At 34.7% G+C, this 17,418-nt stretch overlaps 2 protein-coding genes across 2 annotated transcripts in view; both read right to left on the reverse strand.

The window, feature by feature from the left end:
• Positions 1–1,375: 1,375 nt before the first annotated feature.
• Positions 1,376–17,418, reverse strand: part of LOC137396592 (uncharacterized) — a 57,163-nt gene continuing 41,120 nt past the window's right edge. The window contains exons 3-4 of the mRNA XM_068082906.1: positions 2,580–3,308; positions 1,376–1,583 (exon numbers count right to left, since the gene is read on the reverse strand). Coding sequence (XP_067939007.1) covers positions 1,444–1,583; positions 2,580–3,308 — 869 coding nt within the window. The 3' untranslated portion in view covers positions 1,376–1,443. The remainder of the gene's footprint in view (positions 1,584–2,579; positions 3,309–17,418) is intronic.
• The window catches only part of LOC137396632 (uncharacterized), a 55,532-nt gene continuing 42,718 nt past the window's right edge, over positions 4,605–17,418 (reverse strand). The window contains exons 2-4 of the mRNA XM_068082950.1: positions 8,313–8,487; positions 6,418–6,623; positions 4,605–4,907 (exon numbers count right to left, since the gene is read on the reverse strand). Of these exons, the coding sequence (XP_067939051.1) occupies positions 4,605–4,907; positions 6,418–6,623; positions 8,313–8,487 (684 nt within the window). The remainder of the gene's footprint in view (positions 4,908–6,417; positions 6,624–8,312; positions 8,488–17,418) is intronic.

A 17,418-nucleotide genomic window follows, 5' to 3' on the forward strand; every position in this document is an offset into this window, starting at 1 on the left:
GCTACGTCAGAGAAATAAATAGATTCCAATCTACGGCCGCTTTTCATTTTTGAGCTTTTAAGAGCTTGTAATCACTTTTCTACAAATTTGGCACCTACAACACAACAGAGTAAGACATGGTGAATCTTTTGATACCAAATAACTGTAATATGAATTCTGTTGCAAGTGAACCTTTAAATGAATGTCTAGTTAGATGTGGCTCTAAAATCTTTGCCTAAATACCATGTAGGAACCACTGACTATATTATAAAATATTATAAAATATGAAAGTGATTGGCTATTGTTCTGCATCCTTATTATATATGGTTACAATGTATATTTGTATACAGTGTACAAGAATTTGCGCGCCTTCTGTGATATTAATTTGGAGTTGTCGTCTACTTTTAAATTTGCGGCGAAGTTTCGACATTGGCGCCAACCTTTGTCTAGGTTCAGATTTGTCGATGTTTCCCTATTGTGACTGTAAGCCGTCACGGAAGTCAAGAAGGTTGTTGGTGTAGCAGTTATGCAGTATGCCACAAGTAAGTGGACGTCAAGATCTGTAGAATGAACAGACTTCTTCGTTGCTATTACACGTATTTGTATTTATACAGGCTACAGCACTGTGTGTTGATTAGTGATTATCTAATTTAGATACGTTCGGCCTAATCTAGTTTTACACTCTAGCTTTACATTTATTTTGGGTGCAGATCATTTTATGTCGTCTAGACTTTAGTCTCAGTTGGCCTTTCCTGTGAAGCAAACTCAAGCTTTCATTTCAACTGCCAAACCTAGTGTGATTGTAAATGTTTTTGTATATTTTATTGTCGTAAGTAAAAAGTAAAACTATGTAGCAATAAGAATAAAGACACCCAACAGTGGAAGAAAAGCATTTTCCAAACGTAAGGCTCAAAACACAAACACAAAGAAACTTATAAACAAAAGTACGATATACCAAAACTAGAGAGTCAAAAACAAGGAGCAAAACTCAGTATTTGGCAACAAAATTGCCAAAACGTTTTTTTTGTAAATTCTACCAGGACCAATTCAACTCTTGCATAATATTGGCAATCTAAAGCTATGAAATATCGAAATGTAATAATATGTATAGTAATACGAACAATGACACCCAACGGTGAAGGAAAACCATTTTTCCAAACGCAAGTCTCAAAATGCAAACCCATGAAAACTTATAAACAAAACTATACTTTACCAAAACTGAAAAGTTAAAAGCTTAAAACAAAAATCAACATTTAGCAATAAAATTGCAAAATATGATATTTTGTAAATATAGACAGTATCAATTCAGCTTTTGCATAATATTGGCAATCTAAAGCTATGAAACATTGAAATGTAAACATTAAGGATTAGGGTGTGCAACTTTACAGACTCTTTGCATTTACTGACATCGATGAGGATGTGATGATTCACTGTTTAGACTGTTAGTATTACATTTCTGTTTGGTTAAGCTCTACACAGGTTGAAGAGTTTAAGACCGTTATTACCACAGGCTATAGCAATCTGTTCACCTGAAGGAGACACGGCTATATCAGATATATTCACAGACCGCAAGTATTGGTGAGTCAGGACTTTCAAGATGTTACCTAAAACAAACCATTGTATAAAGATCAGTCAGGCATCAGAGATAAACTGAACCAAGCTGTAGAATGACACACAAGAAGAGAAGTATGTCAACCATGTGTTGATACCTCCGCCGTTGAAGATAAACTTTCATGAAATTTTACTTGATTTAATCAGAAAGTATTGGTAGTTTTTTATCATTTGCAATTGTTTTTGATGTTTGAGGTGGTCTGACTGACAGGATGTTTCAAGATTAAAATCGACAAAATTTGACCGTGATCAAGTTTTGTCGAGTTTAATCTCAAGACATCCTGGTAGTCAGAGCACCTCAAACATCAAAAATAATTGCAAATGATAGAAAAATACCAATAATTTCTAATAAAATCAACTAAAATTTAGTGTTCACCTTTAAAGACCTGTGATTACTTCAAGTATTTATCGGTCAATGAAATACCAAAAACTCTCACAGGAATATTGGCACAAAGAAATGCTGGTTTCAACACGCGAAGCTAATATTAAAGCGTATTAACTTCATATGTCAAGGTTGGACTATACCGACGCTACCTACTTGTGAACACTCGTGTTACGAACAATGATAAATACGAACTGTGTTGTGTGTATATGTGAAAGATTTTTGTACATAGATGCGGTAAGTTATATTTTGTATCTTTTTTTTAATCGTGCGGCTTTTCGCCGCTACTACCAATGCCGGGTTCGCCAAGGTTTGACTGTACTGGTAAAAGTTCCGCTCACTGTAGTCAATATTTGAAATTGTGTGCTTTGAAATCGCCGTTATTTCCAGCCAAAGAGTAGATGAAAAGCATTATGTTACCTTTTATATGATGAAATAACGGTAAGGAATCACGGTAGCAATTAGGGCCATATTTGACTGAAATATAAAATTATTATAATAATAACTCTGTTGAAAAAGAGGCGGAATTTTAAATAGCCAGGATGGCGACCTAAAACTAAGGTAAAACATGTCAGCCAAGCTTATGTTATAATCTGATAATACTCACCAAATGGAGAAAGGACATAGAGTCCACCAAGGCGTCCAACATAGATGTACTCATCAGAGCCGACACAGATTCCTGAGGGACGATCTAGTGTGTCTGACTTCCACAAGAGTGTCATAGTCTTTGAAGGTAGAGGTTGTTGATACTTGTACAAACGATCTGTACCAAGTAGTAGGATACCTCCATCTGAAGAGACGGTGATCTCTTGTGGTGAAGATATGTCATTTAATGTGCAAGAGCTGAGCAGATCACCATTTAAAGAGAAAATATCAAAATTATTTTCGTCCAAAATAAGAATATCCGAATTCTGTAAATTAATCACCATTTTGATTGATTGAGGGGGTAATGATAAAAAGGAGAATGGTCGAGAGTCGAGTTGTCGCATCGTGTTGAAAACTTCATCGCACCTTTCCAAATGAGCCGTATAGCTTTGTTGCTCGTAAGCTGAAATGGCTGCGGGTTTTCTTATCCAAGCTAAATATTCAGGGCAAGCCCTTAGGTGTGCCTGCTTGTTGCTCTGAATGAGAGACAAGACATGGCCACTCGGTGTGTATGATTGAAGATGAACCAAGTCTTTATCATAAACTCTTACACTTGCTTCATGGGCACTAACTAGTTGTTCTTTAGAGTTCCACAAAATCTGGCTCGCTGATGTCGCAGATGTAACAAAATTAAGTGTGTTTGGTGGTGACAATATAAGGAAATGAGTTGCATCTTGGTCGGAGACATTTTCTGTAAACATTTAACACAAGTAATAGGCATGCTCAGACATTGCAAAGTTGACTAAATCAGTATTTCATAAATATAGTCAAACCCCGATATACATATTATGTTCTGATATTCGCTTTGTATGTTGAAAATATCATATGTCTGGGCAATTAATTCTATAAAAATACATTGTATTTATGGTCTCTTAACTTAAATCAACTCTATACTTTCTTAACTTATTTCAACTCTATACTCTCCTAACCTATTTCAACTCTATACTCTCCTAACTTATCTCAACTCTATACTCTCCTAACTTATCTCAACTCTATACTCTCCTAACTTATCTCAACTCTATCCTTGCCTAACTTATCACAACTCTATACTCTCCTAACTTATCTCAACTCTATACTCTCCTAACTTATCTCAGCTCTATACTCTCCTAACTTATCTCAACTCTATCCTTGCCTAACTTATCACAACTCTATACTCTCCTAACTTATCTCAACTCTATACTCTCCTAACTTATCTCAACTCTATACTCTCCTAACTTATCTCAACTCTATACTCTCCTAACTTATCACAACTCTATACTCTCCTAACTTATCACAACTCTATACTCTCCTAACTTATCTCAACTCTATACTCTCCTAACTTATCTCAACTCTATACTCTCCTAACTTATCTCAACTCTATACTCTCCTAACTTATCTCAACTCTATCCTTGCCTAACTTATCACAACTCTATACTCTCCTAACTTATCACAACTCTATACTCTCCTAACTTATCTCAACTCTATACTCCTAACTAATCTCAACTCTATACTCTCCTAACTTATCTCAACTCTATACTCTCCTAACTTATCGCAACTCTATCCTTGCCTAACTTATCACAACTCTATACTCTCCTAACTTATCTCAACTCTATATTCTCCTAACTTATCTCAACTCTATACTCTCCTAACTTATCTCAACTCTATACTCTCCTAGCTTATCTCAACTATATACTCTCCTAACTTATCTCAACTCTATATTCTCCTAACTTATATCAACTCTATACTCTCTTAACTTATCTCAACTCTATACTCTCTTAACTTATCTCAACTCTATACTCTCCTAACTTATCTCAACTCTATACTCTCCTAACTTATCTCAACTCTATACTCTCCTAACTTATCTCAACTCTATACTCTCCTAATTTATCTCAACTCTATACTCTCCTAACTTATATCAACTCAATACTCTCCTAACTTATCTCAACTCTATACTCTCCTGACTTATCTCAATTCTATACTCTCCTAACTTATCTCACATCACCTTCATCTAAAAATAGAGCTTTGCTAGCATACCGTTTTGGTTCAATGCGTTGGAAGAATACTTGACAAGACTCCTTACAACTGAGCCGATATCACTTTCCTTTAACATAGCAGAAAGCTTGTGCTGAGCCGCGACCACTAACTGTGGTGAATTAGATGAGATTTGATGCATGAACTGGAGCAAGCTTTGAAGCTGTTCTCTTTTTGTTTTCAGCTTTGTAGATCGGGTGAGTGTTTCTTTCTTAGCTGATTTTGAGAAAAACTTCAACTTGTCTTTTGCAGACGCAGATTTGTTTTGAATATCCAGAATCTTGCAATAGAAATACAAAATAATAGTTATAAATTTAGGCCAAAAACAGTGTATGTGACAAACAGTTGACCTAAAACACAAACTCTAATGAAACTAAAAATTTTATTGTTATTTATAGTAAACTAGTTGTACAACCCAGCGTTGGCCAGGTAATAAAAAAGTCTTCAGACAGAAAATTTATTTGTATTTAACATATAACAACATTTGCCATTCTAATTTTCAAATTACATATCATGAGAAAAGTGTTTTGTGTAATTGAAATAAATTAAGAGAGAACATAAAAACAACTTTAAGGGTTTTCAAACTTCGTCAAACAACTTTTAAACTTCATATTATGAGAAAAATGTTTCATGCAGATCAAACAAATTGAAAAAATAAAACGACTACAAAAAGGTGTAGATATAAATGTGAAATAATTAGCAAGTAATAGCTAAATTAAGTCAGTTTTGCTACGATTACAATAAAAGATGATTCGATTAATGATACAATTAATACGAACTGAGAAACCAAAATAAAAGTCCTGAATATGTAGAATTAATAATAACAATTCTTGCATAGAAGTACATGTATGTGTGTATAAAAAAGGCTACTGTTCCACCAGAAGTTATCCATCAAAACTTTGAATACGACGCTACTAGTACTTCTAATTGTCCGCATGAAAGGAATTGATATAGTAATTGAACCTTACGGAAAATGTTTTTAACAGGGGCGGCGTAACGCGTGGCCGCATCGGTAAAACAATCAGCATGCGCTATAGCTATAGCCAGAATGACAGACAGATCCACATACTTTGTGAATTATATATATATAGATGATATTAAATATTCCTTTGTTAGAACTTATAACACTTGTTAGTACTTGAAACACTTATTGGTACTTAGAACACTTATTAGTACTTAGAACACTTATTACTACTTAGAACACTTATTAGTACTTAGAACACTTATTAGTTCTTAGAACACTTATTGGTACTTAGAACACTTATTAGTACTTAGAACACTTATTAGTACTTGGAACACTTATTAGTATTTAGAACACTTATTAGTACACAGAACACTTATTAGTACTTGAAACACTTATTGGTACTTAGTACACTTATTAGTACTTAGAACACTTATTAGTACTTAGAACACTTATTAGTACTTGGAACACTTAATGGTACTTGAAACACTTATTAGTACTTAGAACACTTACTAGTACTTAGAACACTTATTAGTACTTAAAATACTTCTTGACGAATCAGACCTTAGCATAAAAATGAAAAGTAAATAAATTGAGAAAGTTAATGGACTTAACTTTTATTATGCCGCAAAAATAATGTTAGTTACAAGAATATTGCTTTATAGTTAATGAGAAATATGAACAGATTTTTCTACTAGAGTTCAAAGTGCTGACCTCACTTTTTACCAAACTGCATGTGAACAAACAGACAGCTGGCTGAATTCCGTGATTCATTCATTCAAGTTTGCGGCAACCAGATTTAAAATGTTGAAGCTATCACTATTCTTACCCTTCTGTTGGCTGCCATATCCACTGCTCTGATCATCTGAGAGACTTTATTCTCTACCTCATCTAAGCTGGTTGGTATCAACTTTTCCTCACAGCACACCAATTCAATGCGGTCAGCAAGGCCTATTGATTCAGTGCGCATCTTTTCCCGTAACTCTTCCGCTAGGAGGTTGACGTCAACGATCGAGTGCTTCCGAGCATCCGTTTCTGTAAGGTATTAAGTGTTGGTCATTTCTTGATATAGTTCCTATAGCTGTCATAGGTGAGATAGTCAGATAGCTATGATAAACCAAAACATTCCAATGCAGTTTTTGCGGAGATCTTGTTGTATGGAGTTTGCATTGTTTAGATTGCATAGTCTTCTAGGCAGAAATGTTTGCATAAACGTTTTGGCTAAAGGGTTTCCATTGACCTCTAGGCTAAAATGTTTGCATAGAATTCTTGTCTAAAATGTTTGCATAGACTTCTAAGCTGAAATGTTTGCATAGATTTTTAGGCCAGAATGCTTCTTAGCAGTCATTAAAAGTTTTTTCATTGCAAAATTTGAAGGCTTCAGTTTGTGGAAGTTTCACGGTTTTGAGTTGTAATGTGAATTTTGTTGCAAGCCAACCTTTAAAATAAAACTAAAAATGTTTCAGGATTTTGTTTAAAGGTGTCATAGTTTTGTTTCCTTTCCTGAAATGGCTTCATTTTTACTCCCAAAAAAGGCATTTAACTGAAGCACGTCAATCAGCTATCTTTTTCAAATTAGATTTACATCACTTCAAATCTTCGACAGGACTCTCGTCGATAGGAGGAACAAAAAGGGCAGTACATAAAAAATATGAAAGTAATATACATATATCGGTATATTTGTGTTATATATTATTACATTAAGTAATATATAAATAATAATTGCATTATTAAAATCAGTTTTTTTTGTACAATAGGCCAAGCTTTACAAACCTTATGATCTGCAATAAAATGTAACATTATAATGTGCCATGTGCATTACATATGTACCATAGGAATTCTCACTTTCAAGACAGACATGCGTATAACATAAACTTTGAATTCACCTCAAATAAGTCTAGCTTACTAAACACACACACTTAAAGCTAAGTTTTAATATGTGTCTTTGACTATTTTACTGAATTTCAACTTTTTATCACTAAACTTTACCACCTACCAGTTTCTGTCTTCGATTCCACTATAATTTTTAGCAAACCTGTTTAAAAACCTTTTCAACTTAATTCGGTGGAAAAATCCGAACGATGCTGTTTACATAATGAAATGGATTTTTATTAACAGGTTAAAAGAAGTTGTCTGACCTTCTGTTTGAAGAGATCTCAATTCCAACATTGCTACTGGTTCTAAAAGGAAAGTATTACTGTTTTACCCATGAGAATTGCTGAACTGAGAGAAAATCGGTCATCATGTCTCTTACAGGTGTTGTGAAAATATTTTCGGCAAACAGGATTTCGGCGTCTTTGTTATTTTGATGCGCGTAATAAGTACACCAACTGCCAAATTTGAACTCCGTCAAAAATTTTGTTCAATTCGTATGGTGAAATAAGATTCGGATGGTGAGATAAAAAAAATCACCATGTTCCACTTCGTAAGGTGAAAAAATCATATATCAGGGTGATGGTATCGTGAGGGTGCACTGCATCATTTTTCAAACTGTACAAACCCTCATTCACATTAAAGCCATTATGTAATCAGTCATTGGTTGTACTTACATGTATATCAAAAAAGGTGCATGAGAATTTGAGAATTTAACATATTTGGTTTGTTTGTGACCAAACAAACCAAATATGTTATTGCTTAATAAGAACTAGGTGTATGTTTCCATTCTGTTATAGTAATGGATTATTAGCATGCATTACAAATAAAGCAAATATTTCCAGCTGTTACCTGAGGAACTTTCACAATCCGATTCAGTCGAACAAGAAGAGCAAAACATGGAATGACATGCTCGGCAAGCCAGAGTCAAGATATTTTCTGGATGTTCTTGGCATGTCTGGGTTTGTGACAATTTTGACTGGGCAGGAGTGACCTCATGCTCTTCTCCAAGAAGCAAGGTGTGCATCTTTAATAGCAAAGAAATTCTATTGATATTATTATGAATGTTATATTCTATGGTCGCTTTCCTCTGTGAAGCAAATGTTTCAATCCTAAAACTTTATCGCTATAACTGGACACTTGGACAGACAGACAGACGACCAAAAGACAAATGTTCAGATTCATATTTATACTAGCCAAATGGCCAGCGTTGCACGGGTATTATAAACAGCTTATAAACAGTAACAGGAGATGTAATTGCAGTTGACTAATTTGAGTAAGCTCGTATCCATATTTTGAAACTTAATACCCTACAGGATGAAAATATTCGTTGGTCATAAAAATTCACGATTTCGCGAACAGTCATTTCCGCGAATTATTAAATTCTGTGAATAATTAGTTCTATTTTTAATCACAAGGGAGAATAACTACTGCATCAAATTGAAAACTAGTCGCTAGGCTAGTTTTTAATATAAATACTAAACGTAGTTGAGTTCCAAAACATTTTTAAAATCATTGCCTGGGCTTTGAGCTAACACCATTGCCAATGCATTTTGTTGCAAGTCAACCTTTAAAATCATCGCCGGGTTTCGAGTTTTATTGCCATTGCATCAAACTTTACAAAATTATTCAAGGTTTTTCACAAGTTATTCGGCATGGCTTCGTCATCACAAAAAAATCTCTCTTAGTCTTTTTACATTGAAATCAACTCCATCAATCTCTTTTGTCGAAGTTGAGGACAATCATGATTCTGATCTGGACATTATGGTATGTATTTGATTTGCAGTGCAGATACGTTTTTCCATAACTAACTGCATTAGTTAATTATTTTGTTTAAAAACTGATCGCTTTCATTATGTACTTCAGCCATTGTTTTTGTACTTCCGTAACACTTATTAATATTTTTTCTTTTTTGTGTTTACGGCAGATTGAGAATGAAACAACGTACTCCGATTATGAAAACTAGAAACAAGTAGTAATATTCATCAAGGCAGGAATATTGGCAGAGAAGCAACCAGTCAACCTAGACCCCTTCATTGACAACAACTCCTTGATATCGCTGCAGCAAACATGATTAAATTATATATTTTATTTCATGTATAGATATATTATAATTTATTACAAACTTAGTGTACAAATAAAATTTTACAAACGATGAATGGAGTAAATATAAACAGTTTAGTCTATATGGCGGTTGTCTAGCAATAAAATTAAACTAGTACTCTTGATAAGTGAATACTAGCGTGTAATGGTGCTCTCTGACTAGTTATTTTGGTAATAGCAGCTCTGTCGCTGTCACTGTCTTGGGTAGATGTTAAAGGCGATTCTCTCGCTACTACATGACTAGTAAGGAAGTTATCATCAGAACTCTCCTTGTGGCTTACTATTGCAACGTTCTGCTGGTTGGCCAAAAGTTTGTGATCGTAAAGGCATTCTTGTTCCTTTTTTACAACAGATATATTATCCTCGTTAGCAGCTGCAGTCACTTCAACTTCAAGACATCCCTGAATGATTGGTGACCTTCTAGGAATAACATCCACCACCCTTGCAGTCATTGTACCTCCAGATATGATGAAAAAGCTGCTTACTATACTTATTTCACGGGGTAGATGACCAACCATTGCGCAGTCTGCGTTTATTAGCTTTACTGCCAATGGTTTGTGTAGATTATTGGACTCTTTCTCACACTAAAACGAATAGCAAAGCGGTAGGGATGGAAAAAATAAATATTGCGTTTTAATAAAGTAAAATTCAATTATTAATTTAGTAAATGGTTTTAAAAAAAACTCATTACTTACCACAAGGTTTTGGCTTATCAACAGCTTCCAAAGCGATGAATATTCGTGAAAACCTCTGGACGCAGCAAAAAGTGTTTACCGTAGCTTAGCATGATCGCCTCGAAGTTGTAAGCTAAATATAAACCGGAACACGTGGTGTGCGCATGCGTAGGAATAACTCTATTACTAGCTGCAATAGAATTAACTTTTCCTAGAGAGTGGCAGTTTTTAGCCGCGAATAAATTCATCCGCGAATATGCATGAAAAGACAATTTTGGCGAAATATAACTCCGCGAATAAATTCATCCTGTACGGTAATAAGAGCCCTGAGACCAAGCTTTAGTGATGTTGCGCAGAGTCACTGATTGTGTATTTTAACCCAGATAATGACTCGTATCGCTCAATGAATCTTGTCTTGTATCTTAGCTTGTAATCTTAGCTTGTCGCCTTGTGAACGAGTGGCACCCAAATCAAATCTTTTGCATTGACCGTCTAAACTAGTGGTTTCCAACTACCTTGGAGCCATGGACCCCCTGAGCTCATAATCTAAAAGTCACGGACCCCTTTATAAACATCATAATATATGGTGTTTATAACAATGCATTGTAAATTGTAATGTTTTATTTTCCATGGATCTTAGTATATCGCTGAAATTGAAGACGGAGAGAGAGAATCTCGTGTTTGCTGGTTAGAGGCTTTGTTGTTTTGTACTACTAACCAGAAATCAGGTACTACCCAGCGATTGATGCACATAAGTGATAAAAGTCTGGACCCAAAAACCTAACAAGACAACGCGATCACCTCGCGAGATTGGATTAGCCCCGAAACCCAGGCTAGCACAATCCCAACAGAGCTTGATCATTAAACCCTGCCCATATGATCGCCGTCGCCTATCCTTTTAGGGTTTTATATCATTAATCCAATCACTACAAGACAGAAATAGCTGTAAATAACTAGCTAGAAAAACCAATACTGGCACCAGCCTGTGGACCCCCTCAAAACCTCCTGTGGACCCCTTAGGGGTCCATGGACCACCAGTTGGGAACCAATGGTCTAAACTCTCAATTGCTACAAATTTTTCATTGATAGATTTTAATCGCTATAGCTGGACAGACAAACAGATAAACTTGCAGATTTATATCTGTAGATATAGATATATAAAACACATAGTTTAATATATAATTAATGAGCATTAGCAATTTGTAATGATAGAGTTAGCGTAAAAGTTACTAAAAATCATTGTGAAGAGAAAGCAAGCATTGAAAGACACTATTAGTCTAAGAGACACAACAATATGTAATAATATACTAACCTGGGCATGTTCTTTGCATAAGTTCTTAGAACAGTCGCTGCAGAAAACTGTTGCGAGCTCACGACTCTCTGTACAAACGTCACAAAGAGCAGTATGCGTTTGTTCTTCTTTGGAATTAACTGAGCAGCTAGGGAGATTGACCTTTGGAAGGTCCTGAAGATTCTCTATGTCATGGGTTTGTCTATTAACACCGAAAATATGTGTAAACATGAACAATATTTATGTAACTTCATTTTTATGAAATGGCTTTTACAAAAGTATGACGCTGTGAATAATATAAACTTGTGCAGTACATACGTATATTCATGTATGTACATGTGTATGTATATCATATATATACAATATAATATATATTATGTCATTATATATAATATAAATAATAATATCTATAATATATATTTTATATGTAGTATTATAATTATTTTAATATACTATTATAATATATTATTTATATATTACTCATCTAAGTAGTATATAAATCATATATATTATAATTTTTTTTATTATAATATATATATTATATTAAAGTTAAATAATAAATATTATTTATTGTTATAATTTATGTAATATATATTATAACATAAGTAATAATACATATAGTTCTCAAAGTCTGTCTGCATTCCGGCTATAGCTATTAAAATCTAGATATTAAAACTCCACATGTTGGTGGATTTGAACTCCCAACAAATATATTACCAAGTAACTTATGCGGACACACTACCACTGAGCTAGAACGTTGTACCAATGAGGCCTTTCATATACCCCATAACCCATGCGCATGCTATTTATTTTAGCATTGCACCCACGCGTAACGATGCCTCTGTTAAGAAATATTTTAAGACCTAATTTTGCAACGCGATGCTTCTTTGTTTTTTTTTAGATAGGGCTAATTTATTCCACTCCACGATATCAACAATAAGTTATCTCAAACTTAAAATTTAGCGATTTGTGTACTGATATTATATACGTTTAGTTGCGCGTTTGTCTCGAAGGTAAAAACTTTCCACGTAAAAACTCTCATAACATTGTAATGTTATATTATTTAGGGCCAGCAGATCATAACCACAAAATTCACTAAAGTCATTGCAGGTACCTATTAATAGTTACTAAGGTTAACATAGTATTTTGGTACTATTTTTAATTATGATGATTTTTACTAGGAGGTGATTGAATTAGATAATGACTGTGGGTTTCTATACCACTCTATGTAAGTCTATAGCCTGCGATATTAGCTTACATGCCAATTTTTGCATGCAAACACTGAAACGAACTGAAATCATATAATTGTATACTAAATAATTTTTGATTGCAATCGTAGCGAAATAGACTATATTTAGCCATTACTTGCTAATGATTTCACATTACATTTCAACACCTTTACATTTTTATTTTTCCTTCTAATTTATTTCAATGAAACACTTCTTTCAAGTTATGAAATTTTAAATTTACAGGTGTTTGAAACCCTTTACAGTTGTTTAATTTATTGTCCTGCGCAAAACCTTTTCCTCATGATATGAAGTTTAAAAGTTAGTTGTTTGACAAAGTTTGAAAACCTTCACAGTTGTTTTTATTTTCTCTCTTAATTTATTTCAACTACACCAAACACTTTTCTCATGATATGTAGTTTGAAAGTTAGAATGATAAATGTTGTTATATGTTAAATACAAATCAATTTTCTGTTCAAAGATTTGTTTATGACTCGGGCAACACCAGTAGTACAGCTAGTGTATATATACACGTATATACCATACATTTTGCCTACTCTGTGCTGCACGGATGAGGCGTAACTAGCCGAAACAGTACTGCCTGTAGCGTGAGTATATTATATACATATGTGTATATTAGGTGAATGCCCGGCATTGCACGAGTAATGAAAAAGTCTTTGGACAGAAAATCTATGTTTATTTAACATATAAAACATTCACCATTCTAACTTTCAAACTTTATATCAGGAGAAAAGTGTATTTTGTGCAGTCCAAATAAATTAAGAGAAAAAATAAAACAACCGTAAAGGTCTTCAAATTTTTTCAAACAACTAACTTTTAAATTTCATACCATAAAAAAACGTTTTGTTGAAATAAATTAGGAGGAAAAAACAAAGCTGTAAAGATGTTCAAATTTAAATGTAAAATAATTAGCAAGTAATGGCTAAATATGGTCTGTTTTGCTACGATTACAATAAAAATTATTAGGTATACAAAATTATACAATTTTAGTTTGTTTCAGTTTTGACATCATAAGGCGAAAATATCGTATAGACGTATAGAGTGGTATAGGAAGCCATTATAATTATCTAATGCAAACACCTGGTAAAAATCATCAAGATCATCATCATTAAAAAATAGTAACAAAACAATATGTTAACCTTAGTATTTATAGTTACCTACAATAACTTTACTGCATTTTGTAGGTATGATCTGCAAGAAAATGTGACATTACTCTCCACAGTACCTAATGTACTACGTGCATTAGGTACTGTGGAGAGTTTTACCTTCGAGACAGACGTGTAACAAAAACGCTGAATTTAACTTAAATAAATTTAGCTTACTAAACACATACTTAAAGCAAGTTTTAGTACGTATTTTAGTAAACTTGAAACTTGTAACTAAAATTTTATCACCTATCTGTTTGCGAATCCGTTTTTACCATAACGGATAACGCTGAACTGAGATAGCAGCAACATATATCTCTTTCCGGCATTGTGGGAGGTATTTCGGCAATTAGCATATCGACATTTTTGTTATTTCGTCGTAATCAGTACAACAATCGCCAAATTTTAATTTCGAGAAAAATTTTTGTTGATACTGTATGGCGGAAAACTAACTCGCCCTAGCATGGTGAGGACAAAAAAGCATCATGTTTCATAGAGTTGGGCGAAAAATATTTTATAACATTGTAACAGGGCATCGTTAACATTTTTTAAGGGCATCGTAACCCGTGGGCGCAATGTATCAATTAATACATCATTTGTGTATGCAATCGACAAAAGCGTATAAAGTATAAGATAAAAGCGATAGAATTGTAAGAGCTGCGTAACATAATGGTTAGACAAGTGGTAAGGAGCTTGCAGTTGAAATTTTCGTGATTTCAAATCTAGCACAAGGGTAGTTTTTCATTTCAAGACTTTACTAGTTACCACAGGACAGGACAAACCGATAATGACAGACAATGACAATCTTTGAGGTTTATATATATATATAGATCTACAACATATATTGATAAAAATTTCCCGAAACATCTGGTTTTATAGTGATCGATGCCGAGAACAGGGCTGAGCTAAAGAGGATGGTTGATGTTGAGGTGACCGACTCCAAGACTGCGCCAAGACCCAACTCGGTAGACAACATGGCCCTCAGTAGCACTATCAGTCATCCAAGTGTTGGCTGCCGAGTCAGCCTTACTACCGAGGAGTGGAGCAAAACAACTTTCAAGAGCTATAAAAGACACCGCAGAAGCGACCAAGAGCAGAGTGCCTAAAAGTCTCTTATCGCGCAGTTTTCTGTGTGTTTTTGTATCTTCAATTATACACTTATATATAGTTACTCCAAAATATATACGTATATTCATTTGCCTTGCCCTCGAGTGGTTGGGTTTTTGTAGAGCAAAAAGAGGAACTCTGTTGGTTCCGTTACACTTGCACCATAACACTTTGTTCTTGCCTGCAAATTTTACATCTTGTCATTCCTACATCAGTGAAGTCATCCTTTAAGCAAGAAATACAGAAGATGTGTGTACATGGAAGTTCCCTCGGATCTGCCATGCAAGGCAGTTTCTGGTAGCAGTAGGTACAGGTGTAGTCATCTGTTAGCTGGTGTGATGAAGTAGCCATTTTTCCAATCGACCTAAAGTGAAGGTCAATTTAACAGAACTTGCTGAATATGGCCATAAGCAAACCGGTCAACCATACGTCCCTGGTAAGCCTTTTATGAGCACAGCTAAAATAATTGAGTAGAAATTGTTTTAAGGAATGAACCATGAAAGGATGCATCTATATTTGACTATTATTTTCTTGGTGTAAATATCAGTTTTGTCTGAATACAAGCGCACGGCTCAGTCAATGTGTTGTGATTGATTTGCTTAGCCCAGCTTTCCTAATCACTAAATTCTATCCTCAAATTACCCTGTTAATGCGCAAGCCAGTTTTTATGGAAAGCTAATGGAACATCACACAATTCGCTATATATGCGACTGTGCTGCAGTAATGTGAAAGGGTGAAGAAAGTGCAACAAGAGAAAGAATTGTAGTAAAAGAGAGACTGAAGAAACAGTGAACAACAAAGTGAACTATTACACCACTATCAAAAACAACAGGGTGATAACACAAATTTTTAACTTGTGCACAGCTGGATGCATATATAGATGACATACATTTTTGCATTTAAAATTGTAACTATTCAGTATTTATCATTTGTAAACTCATTTCAGTATTACACTTGATTGTCTTGAACAGTACTTAAATGTTCTTTGCTTTTTTATGCTTGTAGAGCTTAAATAATAAAAACTATAGTACTCAACCAAATACATTACTTTTAGCAAATAGTTGTGCATGAAAGCTATTACTTGTTCAGCATAAGACAACCCGTACGCAGCACCCAATTGGAAGTGGCTAGTCACCGCTGACTTCTCAACATTACTATGAATAATTACCGTTATGCACAAAGATGTATTTTATTCAAGAGAAGAATTGACACTCAATTCATTAGAAGCAAAAGCAAAACAGGTGATCAATTAGGAATAGACAATCGATGTAGAATCAGCTTAGTTTGTGTAAGTATTGTATTTGTGTAAAGCATGTTGAACGTTTTTAAGTTGCTTAGTGACTGTAGAGACGGTAAAAAGTTCGTAATTTAGTTGATTTGGCACGATATTTTGGTGATATTAAAAATGTTGAGGTGCCGCGAAAAGAATAGTTGGTTTAGAAAAAAATAACGCCAAGAGTCGGGTTCTGAAGTGCAGTGCGCTTTTTCATGTAAAGTTGGTGTGGAAGTTTTGATACGGCTCGTCCTAATATATGTTTTGGTTCTTAGGTTATTGGTGAGCGTGGCTAGTTCGTACACTTTCATAATAAGAACTTCTGCAAAGCTTGTATAGTAGGTTTGTTTTGTCAAACACGAATTACATGTAATTCATGTTGAATTTATGCTTATCTGAAACTTCTTTTGGTTCACAATTTATTTCTTATTTATATTTTCATCTGCAAGTTCTGTATCTCAATGGTAAGCGTACATTATGGGTTAGACTAATTTGTTACCGAAAACGATATTATTCGGTTGTCGATTGTTGGTTGATTGTCGGATCCATCTTCGCCTGGAACTGTTTTTATTTGTTGCTGTTTTTCTTTATTTTACTTTCTTTTCTGTTCTAAAGATTTATAACGTTATAGGTTCTGCAAATTATTTCTGTTATATACTTTGTGTTTTTAGCTCAGTCTTTTGGTTGTGAAGAAAACTCGCAAGAGTGGGGTGGGAACAACCCCTAGCTCTAGTTCTCTGCGCTTTAACTAACGCTACAACCTGCTGAACCCAACAGGAGGGAGCTGAAACCAACTCATTTATGCTCTGCTGAACCCAACAGAGTGCGCTGAACCCAACGCTGCTGACTGTACAACCTGCTGAAACCAACAGGAGGGAGCTGAACCCAACTCACTTCCGTTCTGCTGAAACAAACAGAGTGCGCTGACACCAACGCTGCCAACTGTACAACCTGCCGAACCCAACAGGAGGGAGCTGAAACCAACTCACTTGTGCTCTGCTGAACCCAACAGAGTCCGCTGAACCCAATGCTGCTGACTGTACAACCTGCTGAAACCAACGGGAGGGAGCTGAACCCAACTCACTTCCGTTCTGCTGAAACCAACAGAGTGCGCTGAA

This window comes from Watersipora subatra, chromosome 5, assembly GCF_963576615.1.
Source record: "Watersipora subatra chromosome 5, tzWatSuba1.1, whole genome shotgun sequence".
In the NCBI taxonomy this organism is placed as follows: Eukaryota; Metazoa; Bryozoa; class Gymnolaemata; order Cheilostomatida; family Watersiporidae; genus Watersipora; species Watersipora subatra.